Source organism: Salvia hispanica, chromosome 4 (assembly GCF_023119035.1).
Source record: "Salvia hispanica cultivar TCC Black 2014 chromosome 4, UniMelb_Shisp_WGS_1.0, whole genome shotgun sequence".
In the NCBI taxonomy this organism is placed as follows: Eukaryota; Viridiplantae; Streptophyta; class Magnoliopsida; order Lamiales; family Lamiaceae; genus Salvia; species Salvia hispanica.
Window position 1 is genome coordinate 25,792,760 of NC_062968.1, and position 14,346 is coordinate 25,807,105.

A 14,346-nucleotide genomic window follows, 5' to 3' on the forward strand; every position below is an offset into this window, starting at 1 on the left:
ATTTTTCTCTAGATTATTACTCGTAAATTATAAGAACAATATGTTAACATCCAAATCAAAGAAAAATAAGTCAACTGACAGAATACTTAAATCTCACTTAAAATTAACAGGAAAATTTTATTCAAAAAATAGGAAAATATTTCGAGTAGCACTGTAGCAGTAACGGATTCATGCGCAATTAATTATTTGTATGTGAGATTAATTATTGTAGATTTTCTGCTTATGAACGTTATTAAACTAAAAATATCACATTATTGCATTTTATTTTACCTCAAATAACCCACCCCATTTTCTTTTATTATTGCATTTTATTAAAAAAAAGTTACTTCAGCATTCTATTTGCAGATAATTTAACTTTTTGAATTTTGGTACAATAACCAATTTAAAGAATAGTAGTACAAGTTTATTGCAAAAGTTTGAAGTGACCACAGGTCTCAGGTGTATTATTCCTGGTCCATTTCAATTGCATTAATCATATTTTCATTGTTTTTCAATATTGTTAGTAAATTATGTCACACAACTTGCCAAATTGGCTGCATTTACATATGTGATTCTATGAATACTTGCAATTTTGAACATTTATAAAGTTGAAAATTATTGCACCACTATATTTTCATGATCTATTGAAAAACTCCAATCCAATAATCCAAGTGCCATGCCACATCCAAATCTTGGAAAATCAAATACACCTCGCAAGAAATCTATCCTGGCTCCGACTCATGCCAGGATTCAAAACTCGAGAGTACTAGATTGAACACCTGCAACGCACACGCTTCAAAACAGAATAAAAAGAACGACTTTAAAACTCGAGAGTATGGCAATTGAGTCATCAGGCCAAGACTCTAAGCTTCAAAACACAAGAAAGAAACCAATGATAGCAAGAACAAGCCCCCCCGAGCCATCACAAAACCTACGACAACATTTGTCGTGGCCAAAGCTAAGTTAGAACCCAATCCCAACCTGAGCTGCAACGATACCCGATTTCATGAAAAGTAAAGATGCAGCTTTAAAATACTGAATCAAGCATAAATGGAAATGAACTTTCAGGGGTTTTCGGTTAAGAAATCAAGAATTGTTTCGATGTAAGTTCCTATGTACATAACTCACTTACTGTTTCTGGAATCTGGATAATTAGTTCAAATCGATTGTCTAAAGAAGGAAATTAATCAATTGTAGAAGCTACCTTACCTAGAAAATAATGATACAACACAAAGGTGGTTAGAACTCGGTTTTTTCCTTGCTGACCAGATGAGCTGAGCTCTTGGAAAGTAGCAAATCTTTCATTTGTCTGTAAACCTTGAGTTCTTCAAAGGCATCTGATGCTTTTCGAGGCTTGAAAAACTCGGAAGCAGCTCCAACTTCTCCCTCGAACTCAGTCTTAGATGACTGAGTGTTGTAGTAGCAGGATTCTTGGCGGAGAGGCGGAGCTGTCTTCAGCATGTGAACGAGGGCACCAACAGCAGCATCCTGCGATTTCTTCATTGTTGAGGGTGCTAGTGAAGAAACTTCTGAACAGTTTCTTGCACCGAGATTTGAACTGTATGAATAAAGAAATTTGAATGATTTCAGCAAATTCACAGCTAACATCAAATAGAGAAGCATGTGGACAGATTAGCTTGTTATAAACAAGAATTAATAGCAAAAACAAAATGAAAGATGCCATTTTCATCTGTGAATTTTGTAGAAATTGAGTTGATATGCACACATCAAATGGGACATGGATTAAGTTGATTTTTCTTCCATCAAAGTTGTGTATCGATTGGTCAAAAAATAAAAAACAATGACGAAATGGCCACTATCAAAGGGTTGGAACATGGCCACTATCAAAGGGTTGGAACTGTAAAAGCCATAAGTGTCAAAGAATGTTCCTCTGCAGTTAACTTGACATAAAACTAATAAACTGGCATATTTATTTTCTGACTAAAACACATAGTCTAGCAGAACTGAATAATCTCTTTTATGGAAATAGAACGAAGCCAGACCATGTAATGTAACACATAAGAAAATCACTGCAATAATTAGGAGAGAGAAAAGCAATCTCTGCAGAAGCTGGAAAGTCGCAAAGATAATCAAAGTGGGAGAGAAATTCAGTATAATACACACATTTTCACATAATGTGCACGAGCAGACACGAATCGCACAAAACAAAATATTACACAAAAAGTGTTGGTGAATCAGATAAAACATTCCATGGCAACCATGCTAGCGACACCATCACTTGTTTTTATTATGCACTTTGAGGAAGAGTCAAATCTCAAAAGTTTTGATAGTTTCAGCTTTGCCTTTGACTTATATGTTTTCTCTCATGAGAACAGCAAAGATACAATGCGCCAGAAATCAATAGAAAATAGGACAGACGATCCAACAAAAGTGGCAATAGCTAGGGCCTTTATAAACTTAATTTGATGAATTAACACAAATAGAAAGAAATCCTAAAATAATTTGGAATTATCAAGAAAGACAGTAACCCTACATATATACTCTGGCGAGCTTGATTGTTTGGCATGGATGATTCATGAATATTACGCAAATTAATCTTAAGAAAAGACTAAATCAAGCTTGCAAAATAACAGTGATGGAAAATATTATAGGTGGATAATGACTTTAAAATTAAGTATACCAGTGGAGTTATATGTGGAGCCCTATGTAGTCATAAATATGGTTGTCGACAAAAGTAATCGAGCCTATGTAAGAGGTACGAGCTACAAGACAAGACGCCAGTCATGCCACATTCTTTTGCACTACATGCTTTGAATGAAAGTTCTGATTTCAATCATTTGATGACATGTTCAAGATGGAAAGTGGAAATTACCTTGTTTGGTTATCAGGAGGATCTACGTCATCAACAATAAATGGACAGTCACAATCACCAAAGTCATCCTGGAAAGACAATCGACTAGAGGTCCTCGATAACCCAACACGTGGAGAACTACTTGAAGACAGCAAACTTGAAAACCGTCCAGAGTCCTCTTTTGAGTCTCGAGACAACTATATAATTCAGACATGTGTAAATTAGCTCAAACATTAAGGAAAAGAACAATAAACAACAAGAATTAGTAATCATTAGCCACACTCGTCAAAACCTACCTTAGGACCAGCATTAGTTGGAGTGTTGCTCATTTCTCCAGTTCTGGTTGAATCTAGTCTCCTTATTGACCTTATTCCAGATGGTGATTCATGAGATGACGAGTCGTACTTGGTGTTTCTCGGGGATAGGGGTGGAAGAGAATTCCTATTCGGGTCGGACAAATTGGGAGAAAGGTATCTAGGACTTCTAGCTATCATCGGATGAGGAATACTCATTGGAGCAGTTTCTGGATGACGCCGATTATGAAAAGGAATTACGCTCTTTGTAGGGGGAGATGGAGAAGGAGATGATGAGAATGGAGGAGAGAGTATTTCATCACAGGGTGCTTTCTGATTAGCAGTGAACCTTTGGTTTTGATTTCTTTGGATGTATGCCTCAGTAGGAGAAGATGAATACTCGTACGGTGAGCGATATAATGGTGGAGATGCACTATATGGTTGGCTCTGTTGTGATGAAAGCTCCCTTTGGAGACCACTGGACCAGCTGTGAGGCCGTTGAAATGGTGATGGAGGAGCTGATTGCCTCCCTCTTGTCTGGAAGGATATAGAATGACCCTTCTCAGAAGAGGTACAAGGAAATGCCCTCATAGGGTCAGTAAGAGGGCTACCTACGTAATCCGAAATGATCTCAATAGGGTGCGATACACAAGAATCTAGATTAAAGTCAGATAGATCTTTACGGTACATCACAGATACAGATAGGCGACCTTGTTGGGCGTCAATAGGAATAAAAGAATAGTTCTTCATTGATTCTTCCTCTGATCTCAACAATGGAGAACCGAAGGAGCAGATCTTGTAATTGATCTCAAAGCCACAATTCTGTTTAAATGACTGTTGTTTCCGGAAGGCCTTATATGCAGGAAGGAGTCTCAGCATTGAATAAACCGAGCGCAATAGGATTATTGATTTCTTGTATGTCTTCTTATAAAAGGCATCACCGATTTGAGGAGCCATTGACCTCTGATGCTCATACTGAACCACCCACCTCTCTATAACTGTCTCAGCAGGCATCTCCGTGGCCAGAGTGGAGCGAGAATCGTGCTCTGACAAAGAGTAACTTGACTCTTGCACGAGTATAATATCAATCACCATAGGTTCCATCAAACTTCTATTCCAAAAACTTAAGCTATCCATAGCTGCAGGGCGATCCCCCAGCACTAAATTAAACCATCTGTCGCTCTTTCTTATTTCGCCTCCCCGGCTAGGCGGCCGGTTCATTGGAACCCTTGAATCCAAAATAATGTGCAAGCTCTTTAGAAGAAACTGATTGAATATTTGCTCAAACCTTCCATGTTCACCATGAGGATAGCTGTGCAAATCCATTTCTTTATTTGAACCAAATCTGACCCAATATCCCCCCCCTAAAAAAACAAAGTCTAACCCTAGATTCCTACTGCCAACACAAATATACAATAAAAAAAATCCAATTTTTTTTACAAAACTGATCAATTAACTAAAACATCTAATAATTATTTCTGGGTAAAACAGTTTCCCCCATATTGATCCAGAAACAATCTCTCTCATATGCATGCATCTGTATACTGTATGCATACCTGAAAATATAGCACATAAGTAGATAGATTAAGCATATAATCAAACAGGAATAAAAAAATTGGAATCGAAAACAAAAATTAAGCTAAAAACTGGATTTGCAGCTGAAAATGTTGCATGATGAAGTTTCCAATTCATGCATCAGAAAATCCATCAATTAGCTCAAGAAATTCAGCAACTACTCGAAAATGTTTTTAGATTACAGATTCAATTTTTGGTATAAACAGTAAATTGGAGCAGAAATATAAATCATAGAGAAAAATCAGGAATAGATCAATAATCTTAGCTAATAACAGCGCGTTACTTTCCAGCATCTACAATCATAAATCTCAAGTTCGTCAACTGATTGAACGGAAATAATGTTGCAAAATATACTCCAAAAGCTAAACAAAATTAGAGTATTTGAAGATTCTACAAATGAAACGGTGAATAGCTCAAATGATTTGTTCAAATCAAACATTACTTACTTGAGAGAGCATGATTCCTTGAAACAATGGAGTGTTTGAGATCAAAATTGGGTAATTTAGAGAGAGAAAGATTGCGTATACTGCTAGCAAGAGAGAGAGAGAGAGGAGTGTTGATTTTATTTATTCAAATCTTATCATTAAAAGTTAGGTTAATTAAGCACTTCCTCCCTAAACAGCAATTAATCTATTTTTTTATCAATTTTATATTGCATTGATTGATTTCAGTTGACATTATATAGTAATTGCTTCTGGTTTATCCAATAATTGCAATGTCACGTCACTTTATATTTATCAGAATACTACTCCATATGAACTAGAAATTATAACGTCATCGAAAGTATAATTTTATTTGGGAAAAAATTCCACCCAAAAATGCATCGCCAATATTTTGTGTGTTTCAATATTTACACTAATTGACAAAAATCTTGTATGGTAATTTAGATAACAGCTCAGTCGAGTAAGGATAAAATATTGTACACCTAGGCATTAATATTGAAGATAAAAAAAATAAGTGTATAGATTCTTTTTAAATAGAATATTCAAATATGTAGAATTATAATATCTTCGTATTCGTAATTAGTATTAATTACTATGTTAATCCAGGTATAAAGGATTTCGCATGCTTTTTAATAACATTTCCTAACTGAGTCTTATCCATAGAACATGATTTATTAAAGTGGGCCCAATACTAATTAAAGGAATATACAAGGAATCAAGATTCAAAATCTCAGAATTAGATACAGAGAATTAGGCTAATTCAAATATTCAATCATTGTGGTACAGATAATTCAGCTAGTTATGTATAGTGTGTTCATGTTAAGAATATACTAATGCTTTTAAGACTTAATTTTCCAAAATAGTAGTACTATGCAACATTTTAATATTCTTTCAAGTAGTGTCATAAGTCTCAAATTTCAAAATTTTAAAGCTTGAGATATTTATACTCTTTTTATCCAAAGAAAAAGGATTTTTTTTAGACTGCACAATATTTTATGCAGATTTATATTATATGATAAGTACAATAAATTATAAATTTGATATACTAATGTTTTAATTTTAAAAATAAATTATAATTTGTTTAAAAAAAATAAAAGTGTATCATTTTTGTTAGGAGATAACAGTAGTAGTAATATATCTTTGGGAAGCCAAGTTTATAGAGGGAAATTGTGTTAGGCCTATAATTTTTGGGCCCATTTAAATGTTTTAAATATTTATTAATGCTGACCCACCATCTAACTGGATTTCCTTGTGGTTCATTAAAACAAAATTTGGGCCCAAAATCTTCTTTTAATTAATTTAATTTTATTTTATTTTGGATCATGAATAAGAATAACTTTTCAACAGCTTCGAGTTTATTTTCTAGATACATAATTGAGAGAGAAAGAATTACTCATATTTTGTTTCTAGAATTTCAAGCAACACGCTTATTTCATTGCTTCGGCAAAATTTCAATGTGCGTTTGCCAAAATTTCAACCAACACGCTTATTTTATTCAAACTTAAAAAAGTCTCGTTCATAGTATTAATTAATAGGACTCAACGTCCTTTTATTTTGTTTACAAGTTACTTAAGATTCGAAATATTGTTTTTTATTTAACCACACGTGTGTGAGGTAGATATCAAAATTTCATAAATAAATCAATTTAGAGGAAATCCAGTTTCATAATAATTTTCAGTCACAGACTCATCCGTTCCACCATTACTTGTTTCGTACAGTAAATTTAATCAAATTCTAATTAGATATATAACATTTTAATTACATTATTAAATTATAAAACATATTTTTTTTCTCATCTATCTTAAATCGTGTTTAAAACAATATATTTTGGTGATGTTCAAACAATATCATCATCTTATGAATACATGATTTAATAAAAAAAAAATTGAAACTTCGTAATTTAATATCAACACTTTGAATTTAAATAATTATATCAATACAAATAATTTTTTTCATAACATATAGCATCAAGTTAAAAGTAATTTTATTGATTTCAACGATATCCTAATTCCATGTATTTGGATGATAATAATTTGATAAAATTGAATTAAATTTTCATATAATTCAATAATCATTTAAAAATATTGTTATGTCTATCATAATATGTCAATAGTATATATGGATAATGTAAATATGAAATTGTGTTGACATGCTCATGTTATTAATATTTTAATAACTATATTGAAATCACGATCCTATGTCCTAAATTTGATAATTATTATCATCATTTTAATACTATTAAATAATAAAAAAATAAATTACACATTCTAATATTAGAAACCATTACTAGTATATTTCTAAAATCCTAGAGTCTATTAATTTTATATTTATAATAAAAATTAAAATTACACGTGATAATACAAGAGAATATTAGATCTATAAAATCCTATAGTCTATTTACTACTACTACTATATAATGTGACTTGAAAATGCAGAACACGGCATCATTTAACATATAATCAAAGTCAAACAAAAAGACTTGAAATATATAGAAAAGTCTACCTAATTTATCTATAAATCCACGTACATTCTCTTAATTGTTTTCCTCTGTATTTATTACATAATGGATCCAAGAGAGCAAGAAACGCTGCGAAAGAGAATCGAAAAGATGGAGAAAGAGCTGAAGAGCAGCCTGGAAAGGGAGGAGAAGATGGGAAGAGAGCTGCAGAGCATACGGGAGCGGCTGCGGGTGGCGGAGGAGGGGGAGGAGCGGCTGTGCTATCAGCTGGGGGAGGCGGAGGCCGAGGCGGTGGAGAATGCGGAAGAATATAGAGCTAAGGTCGAGGCGTTGATGAAGCAAATGTCCCATGCACAAAAGCTTTTGAGCAAGTAAAAATTAATGATGCCGGTTTTTATTCATTTTTTATTCTTTTGTGATTTTATTCATATACAGTATTAAAGTGGTTTGATGACGATTTGAACTTTGAATTCTTAATTTTTTAAATATTTATATTTCTTTTTGTTTGAGTGATGATAAATCGGTATATTGTTTACTTTTGAGTTTTGATGAATTACCCATTTTTTTTATAAAAAAAGGTGGATGCTTCCACAAATGGGACATACATTTAAAAAAAAAAAAAAAAAGTTCTTGAGGACGCTACAATGGGTGCACTTTTGATTTATTTTAAAAATAAAATTTTCCTAATTAATCTTGATGGCCCTTTCTTACAGGCATAAAGATAGAATAAATGTTTATATAAAAAAAAGGTTTATTCCATTCTTGGTGAGTCATTTATCCAGTGAACCTCATTGTTCATTAACAATTACTACTTCATTTATTCTCCATTTATTCTTCAAGGAATGTGATCAAATAAAAATTCTAAATATTGTACAAATTTAAAACTATGATCTAGACCATTGAAAAATGTCAACAGATCACAAAAAAGCAGGAAAATATCCACAGAATTTCAACAGCAGTCAATGATTGATGCTGTGTTGATACTGTGTTGACATTAAAATCTTGAAATTTTACATTGTGTTGAAACTATGTTGAAGCTGTGTTGAGGAGCTTTGGGTTTGAATAATATATAAATTTGCATTTTATCACTACCCTATTTATATATACTAGAAGATAATTCATTTTAGAATTTCTCAAAAAGTAAGAGTATATAACTATAACTATATTAGATCGCAAATACATTAATATTAGTTGATATCAAGAAAAATATATTAATATTAGTTGATATCAGGAAACACATTAGTTAGTGACTCAATATAAGCTCATTGATTCATGAAAACTTGTTTATAACTCAATATCATTAACTGATACGAAGTAGTAATATATTTTATGATATCAAGAAAATAAACTGATACGAAGTAGTAATATATTTTATGATATCAAGAAAACTTATATAATATTCAATTCCCAAAATTCTCATTTTTAAAAAATTTCACACAATAAAATACACTTAACATAAAAATAGTCAAACGCCCTCTGTAAATAGACGAAACTCGAGGGACCAATAGGCAAATTATTTAGAGGGATAACCCAAAGCCGACTGGCAACCTCACAAATCCAAAACCCCAGATACATTGAACCTAGACATATTTAGGTCTTAAACCCACGCCTATAAAAGGCAACACGCACGTATCACTTCTACAATAACAGAAACCGCATACGCATCCACCCCTTGTAACCACTCCCTCATTAAATGGCGCCAACCATCGCGATTCCCTCGCCGCAGAAGAAAGGCGAGGCAGCGCTGAGGCGGCGGAACGAGGAGCTGGAGCGGGAGCTCAGGGAGAGCCGCGAGAGGGAGGAGAGAATGAGGGCGGAGCTGGCGCGGGCGATGGAGCGGCTGAGGGTGGCGGAGGAGGCGGAGGAGCGCCTCTGCTCGGAGCTCGGCGACCTCGAGGCGGAGGCGGTGGGCCAGGCCCGAGAATACGGGGCACGGATCGTGGAGCTGCTGGAGCAGCTTTCCGGAGCCAAGGAAATGCTTGAGAGGACGTCGTCGTTTTCGAGCGTCTTTTCTCAATGACGATTCCTAGTTTTTTTTTTTTTTTTTTTTTTTTTTTTTTTTTTTTTTTTTGAGTAAGAAACATTCTTGTATTGAGCTATAAAAATGTTGAGCTACTTGAATTTATCGATTCGTAGACGTTTTTTCGAATGTTTTTAGGTGTGTAATTTGGTAAATTTAATATTGAGCGACTATATAAAATATTTTGTTTTAATTTCATTTTTTTTTGTCCTGTATATCAATACATAATCAAAATTTGACATAAATTTTTTTTAAATATTTAAAAAAAAAAAATTTGTATGCATTATGTATATAGTATTTTACTCCACATTTGTGAGTTGTCTATGTGAGTGTATGTGCTGTATTTACTCCATATTTTTGGAATCGGAGAATTCAATGCCATTGATTTCATTTAATCTTTGTTTAGTAATTTATGAATTGTTATCGACTTACAAACGAATACACTATTTACTAGTAATATGTTCTATTTAATTATTTTATTTTATTTAAATATTAATTTTGATCGTCAAAATAAATATGGCCTTTATAATATGTATTGCATAATTCCTTTCTTCATAATATTTTTACTATCGACAAAACTTCAATCAACCTGTATAATTAGGATGGAGTAACTAACTATTTGAACTAGAAGAAATTTAAATATAAAACGTTTGTAACTGTTTCGTTTATGCTTACTGGAAATTGTATTTTCGCAGATGAAGACGAAAAAAATGGAAAAATATTTAGGCTCTACCGCTCTAGTGCCCACCAACAATAAAAAATCTAGGCCCAAAAAGTCTCAAATTTCACACCAAACCACACCCAACAAGATTATAATGTGGTGAAAATGAATCAAATCATGAGACCATTAAATAGATGAAGCTTTCAATTAAATCATTTTTTTTCAAGTTAAGATCCCAAATATAAAAAATCTACCACATAACATTGTCATGGAGCAAAATTCTCACCTTCACTTTGTCTCTTAGAAAACATACTATTCTCTAGCAACGCAATTGAATACCTTCGCAAGTAGTGTCGTTGTAGAAGTTCTTCAACGAGGCCCCTTTGCCTTTCGCCTGTCTTTGAACTCGGGCTCCCTGCTAACACTAGATACAATCACAACTTTGAAATTTATAACATCAACAAAATTGTTATTAAGATTTACCTCTCTATGTGTTCCAGAATGAGCAATCTTGGTCCAGGAGGTATTTTCACATCTCTGAGAGCACTGAAATTTTTACCAGGGAGAAATGGCATAGTTGTTAGGCGAAGACGGCCCCAACTTCGTATTTCTAGAGTATTCTGGTGACACTTGAGAATTTTTACCTATCAGTTATCAATGGCAGTGTGGTATCTGTCAGCAGTCCTCTCTTAAAATTCTTCTCATAGTTCTGCAGGCCAAGGTTGCTCAGCATCGATCTCGTTTTCACATAATTTAAATCTTCAGCAGGTGGTTGTGAAAACTTCTGCCCAATCTGTATAAACCATTACAAAGGGTCTCAGATCTCTGGATAAGTGAAAATTTAGATTCCTAACGCCGACATCCGATTTGTTTACATCTATGAACAGATATCCTAATTCGAAGTCAGCATACAGGAGTAATACCCCACTCGAAATGCTAGTTATAGAATAAATAGCAGGTGTACAAGGACAGGTTCCTCAGAATCGAGTTAAATCACCTGGAAAATTCCACCTTGAACAAGTGCAAAGAAAAGACCAGATGTAAGGGCATTTGCTGCTGGATTCGGGCCACCCATACCACTTACTAGCGAAAACAAAGCCCCGGATCCAAAAGCTGCAGCCATACTACAGTAAGCAATACAGAAAGTTAGCATTCACAACAGCCAAGATCAACACAAGCATTGGGGCTCAATTAAATGTTTAGCTAACCAGAAAGCATCCAGGGCGCAAATTCAATTATTTCCCTCATCCCAGTTCTCATGATTAAGCTAACAATCTGAAATTTTCGACTCATGCTATGGGCAGGAGCTTAAGTGTGTAGCCCAAAAGATAAATTTTCAATTTGCACAGAAGTAAGAGATAACTCAAGTATTTTCAAATGAACCTAAATTCACCAGCGTAGCACACTATATAGTAAAGCAGATCAAAAGCCTCTAGGCATTATTCTCCTTATTGAGAGTGAGTATCATCAGTAAAGAAGGTGATTATTACAAATATGCAGCATGACTCTTTAAAATAAAGGTTTACCCCTAACCCATGCTGAAAATTCAAATAGTCATCTAATCTAAATAGATCTAAATTGAAGGCTTTAGAGAACTATATTAACTGCTAATGTTTTCATAATGAAAACACTTTTTCTCAAACGCCATAACATTGATCACCAAAAACATCATTGGCATCTCAAACACTTTCAAAGTAAAATCGTTGAGTCCTCAAAGGAGGGAAGACGGTGAAGGCACGTACTTTTATTTGAATATAATTTAATGTGTTGATCAGATCAAATCTGGCAATTAACTGAGCTTGAAATATTATGCAGCAATTGTCAAAAGGCTAACTTTAAATTGTTTTTCCAATTGCAGCTGCAAGTGAAATGGAGATACAAAGTCAGCAAAGTTCCACCAATCCATACCTGGTTTGAACATCATCCTTGCCTCTCAATCTTTTCATGACACACGAAATACCGGCATTTGCACCTGTCATGACAGCAAAGTTCCGAGCTTGCACGAACGGACCTCCAGCAAGAGCCTGAGTGTGAAAAATGAGGTATAAACATCACCCTTTAACACAAACATACTACTCAGCTGCTTAACCACAACGAGTCTAGTTAAAAAAGCTTGCTAAAGCCTAGTGGGCATCAGAACCTTCGTTGCTAACTAGTTTAGTTGCTTGGCCTATATTGGGGATTGGGAAATAATACACATTGGTCAACGTTCAAGACTATGTCTGGAGTCGCTGCAATTATAATGAGATGGGCTATTTATTAGCATGGAAAACCCCTAATAAGCAGAATCTTAGATCTCCCACTTAGAGCCTGACCTCATATGTGACCATAACTTCTAAACATCTTCCCGCATCCGCGCGGCAGTGTCATATCTTCAACTCAAGTTCCAAGCAAATTGAAGCGATACAAAGCTTCAATTTTTCTAAAGATGACGGATGTCTTAGTTTTCAACTCAGCATGCTTTGTCCTTAATGAAAAGCATATTCTTTGACTATCATTGTAATCAGTGCTATTCTTGTGCTCCTTTCCAAGCTCACCCAATAAATTGTGCAACGACACTATTTTATGTACTGAAATAATCAGCAATTAACTTAGAAATTCCTCCAAACCATGAGCTCTAATCCTAAAAGCATAATACTTACTAGAATTCCTAAAAGTATAATACTAACTAGAATTCATCCAGACCATGAGCTCTAATCCTTAGCTTACAAATCCATTATGTACTGAAATAATCAGCAATTAACTTAATAATGCAATAAAACAACACCAAAACCATAAATTTAGCTGCAAAAGAATGAGGAAATGCAATATTTTCACAAACACACCAATAACCGAATCTCTTAATCCACGGAAAACAGAATAATTAACACAGTAGCAACAATATACGCGTGAAAACCATCAAACAAACTTACCAACAAGCAACAAACACTCCAACATTTATTTATTTAATTTTTTTAAAAAAAGGAAATTAGGTTTACCTGAGCCTGCTTGAGCGACGCCATAGCATCTGGACTAATAGCAGCGTTCGGAGGCGGCATGAGGAGCGAGGACCCCTCTCCGCCGGAGATGGTTCCCATGAAGGCGCCAATAGCGGCGCCTTGGGCGGCGCTGGTGACGGTGACGACGGCGGCCTCGACCGGGATAGACTGCTTCGCCAGCCACCCCTTGAATCTCAACTCCACCTCCTTCAGCTTGGCCTGCACCAAAGCCACCGGATTCTGCTGAGGATTCACCATCAATCCGCCGGCCTTGGTTGGAATTTCCACCGCCATGAATCCTTGCTAGCTTTCAACGTGAATTCGAGATTTAGCCTAGCCGATTCCTCAAAGCTTTCCGCTCGAATCTAGGGTGAATTTGCGAGAGGAATTTGGTGGATTGTGAGATTTTTGGCAGTTTTTAGGGAGGCAGCAGCTGTGAATGAATTGGATAACAATGTACAGTAATTATTTCGTATTTTCATTTTGATCCCTAAAACTGTAATATTGCTAAAATCGGAATCGGAATGCATGCATTATTTATTTTCCCAAAAGAAAGTCCATAAAATAAAATAGGCCCAGTCCAATATTTTGGAAAAAGTAACTGGGCCGGGTTGAAATTTTCCTGGCCCGAGGTTCAGAAACCATTGATTATGGTTCTTGTGTACTTGATATCAAATTAAAATATAGAATAATACTTACATTAATTTGCTATTACATTTATTCATGGCACCCCAGCAACGTATATGAATGCATGTGAATCGCATGTTAATTGGATGAATCGGCAGTTAATTAGTGATTTTTTGAATCACATGTTAATTAGATGAATCCACAGTTAATTAGTGATTTTTTATTATATATATTTTTTTAACATCAACTCACTCCCACTCTTACAAGATTTTAATTTCAATTATACTTATAACCATGGTTAAAGGTTCAAAACCGATACTCAATAATTTGATTCAGTTTATAGAAGTCTCTAAATTCAAACATTGATCCAATGTTTGGTTCATATGATTCAAACTAGTTGAATTCCACCTAACTTTGATCAAATCATTTGAAAATATATGGTCCTTATAAGGTAAAAACTAAAAATATTAGTATTAATAATTCAAAATATATTAATTTGT

At 34.4% G+C, this 14,346-nt stretch overlaps 4 protein-coding genes across 6 annotated transcripts; 2 read left to right on the plus strand and 2 right to left on the minus strand.

Moving 5' to 3' along the window:
- Positions 1 to 463: 463 nt before the first annotated feature.
- LOC125223448 (autophagy-related protein 13a) lies at positions 464 to 5,243 on the minus strand. Of its 3 annotated transcripts, none has more exons than XM_048126602.1 (5): positions 5,106 to 5,243; positions 3,088 to 4,640; positions 2,813 to 2,988; positions 1,189 to 1,537; positions 464 to 758 (listed from the first exon to the last, which is right to left on the minus strand). In XM_048126602.1, exons 2-4 carry the CDS (start codon positions 4,408 to 4,410, stop codon positions 1,219 to 1,221), a joined length of 1,818 nt encoding a protein of 605 aa, XP_047982559.1. In that variant the 5' UTR covers positions 4,411 to 4,640; positions 5,106 to 5,243; the 3' UTR covers positions 464 to 758; positions 1,189 to 1,218. The 3 variants fall into 3 exon arrangements, with proteins under 3 accessions (XP_047982559.1, XP_047982560.1, XP_047982558.1); XM_048126603.1 differs by having other exon boundaries at positions 464 to 772; XM_048126601.1 differs by lacking the exon at positions 464 to 758 and having other exon boundaries at positions 1,031 to 1,537.
- A 2,397-nt stretch (positions 5,244 to 7,640) lies between these two features.
- Positions 7,641 to 8,095, plus strand: LOC125218007 (protein RESPONSE TO LOW SULFUR 3-like). The gene has a single exon (XM_048119599.1). The coding sequence runs from the start codon at positions 7,666 to 7,668 to the stop codon at positions 7,933 to 7,935; it is 270 nt and encodes an 89-aa protein (XP_047975556.1). The 5' UTR covers positions 7,641 to 7,665; the 3' UTR covers positions 7,936 to 8,095.
- A 1,086-nt stretch (positions 8,096 to 9,181) lies between these two features.
- LOC125222777 (protein RESPONSE TO LOW SULFUR 3-like) lies at positions 9,182 to 9,711 on the plus strand. The gene has a single exon (XM_048125579.1). The coding sequence runs from the start codon at positions 9,254 to 9,256 to the stop codon at positions 9,578 to 9,580; it is 327 nt and encodes a 108-aa protein (XP_047981536.1). The 5' UTR covers positions 9,182 to 9,253; the 3' UTR covers positions 9,581 to 9,711.
- Positions 9,712 to 10,421: 710 nt separating this feature from the next.
- On the minus strand, positions 10,422 to 13,667 carry LOC125222775 (chloroplastic import inner membrane translocase subunit HP30-2-like). Its single transcript, XM_048125578.1, has 6 exons — positions 13,220 to 13,667; positions 12,150 to 12,265; positions 11,239 to 11,365; positions 10,886 to 11,034; positions 10,725 to 10,787; positions 10,422 to 10,656 (listed from the first exon to the last, which is right to left on the minus strand). Exons 1-6 carry the CDS (start codon positions 13,511 to 13,513, stop codon positions 10,611 to 10,613), a joined length of 795 nt encoding a protein of 264 aa, XP_047981535.1. The 5' UTR covers positions 13,514 to 13,667; the 3' UTR covers positions 10,422 to 10,610.
- Between the last annotated feature and the right edge of the window lie 679 nt (positions 13,668 to 14,346).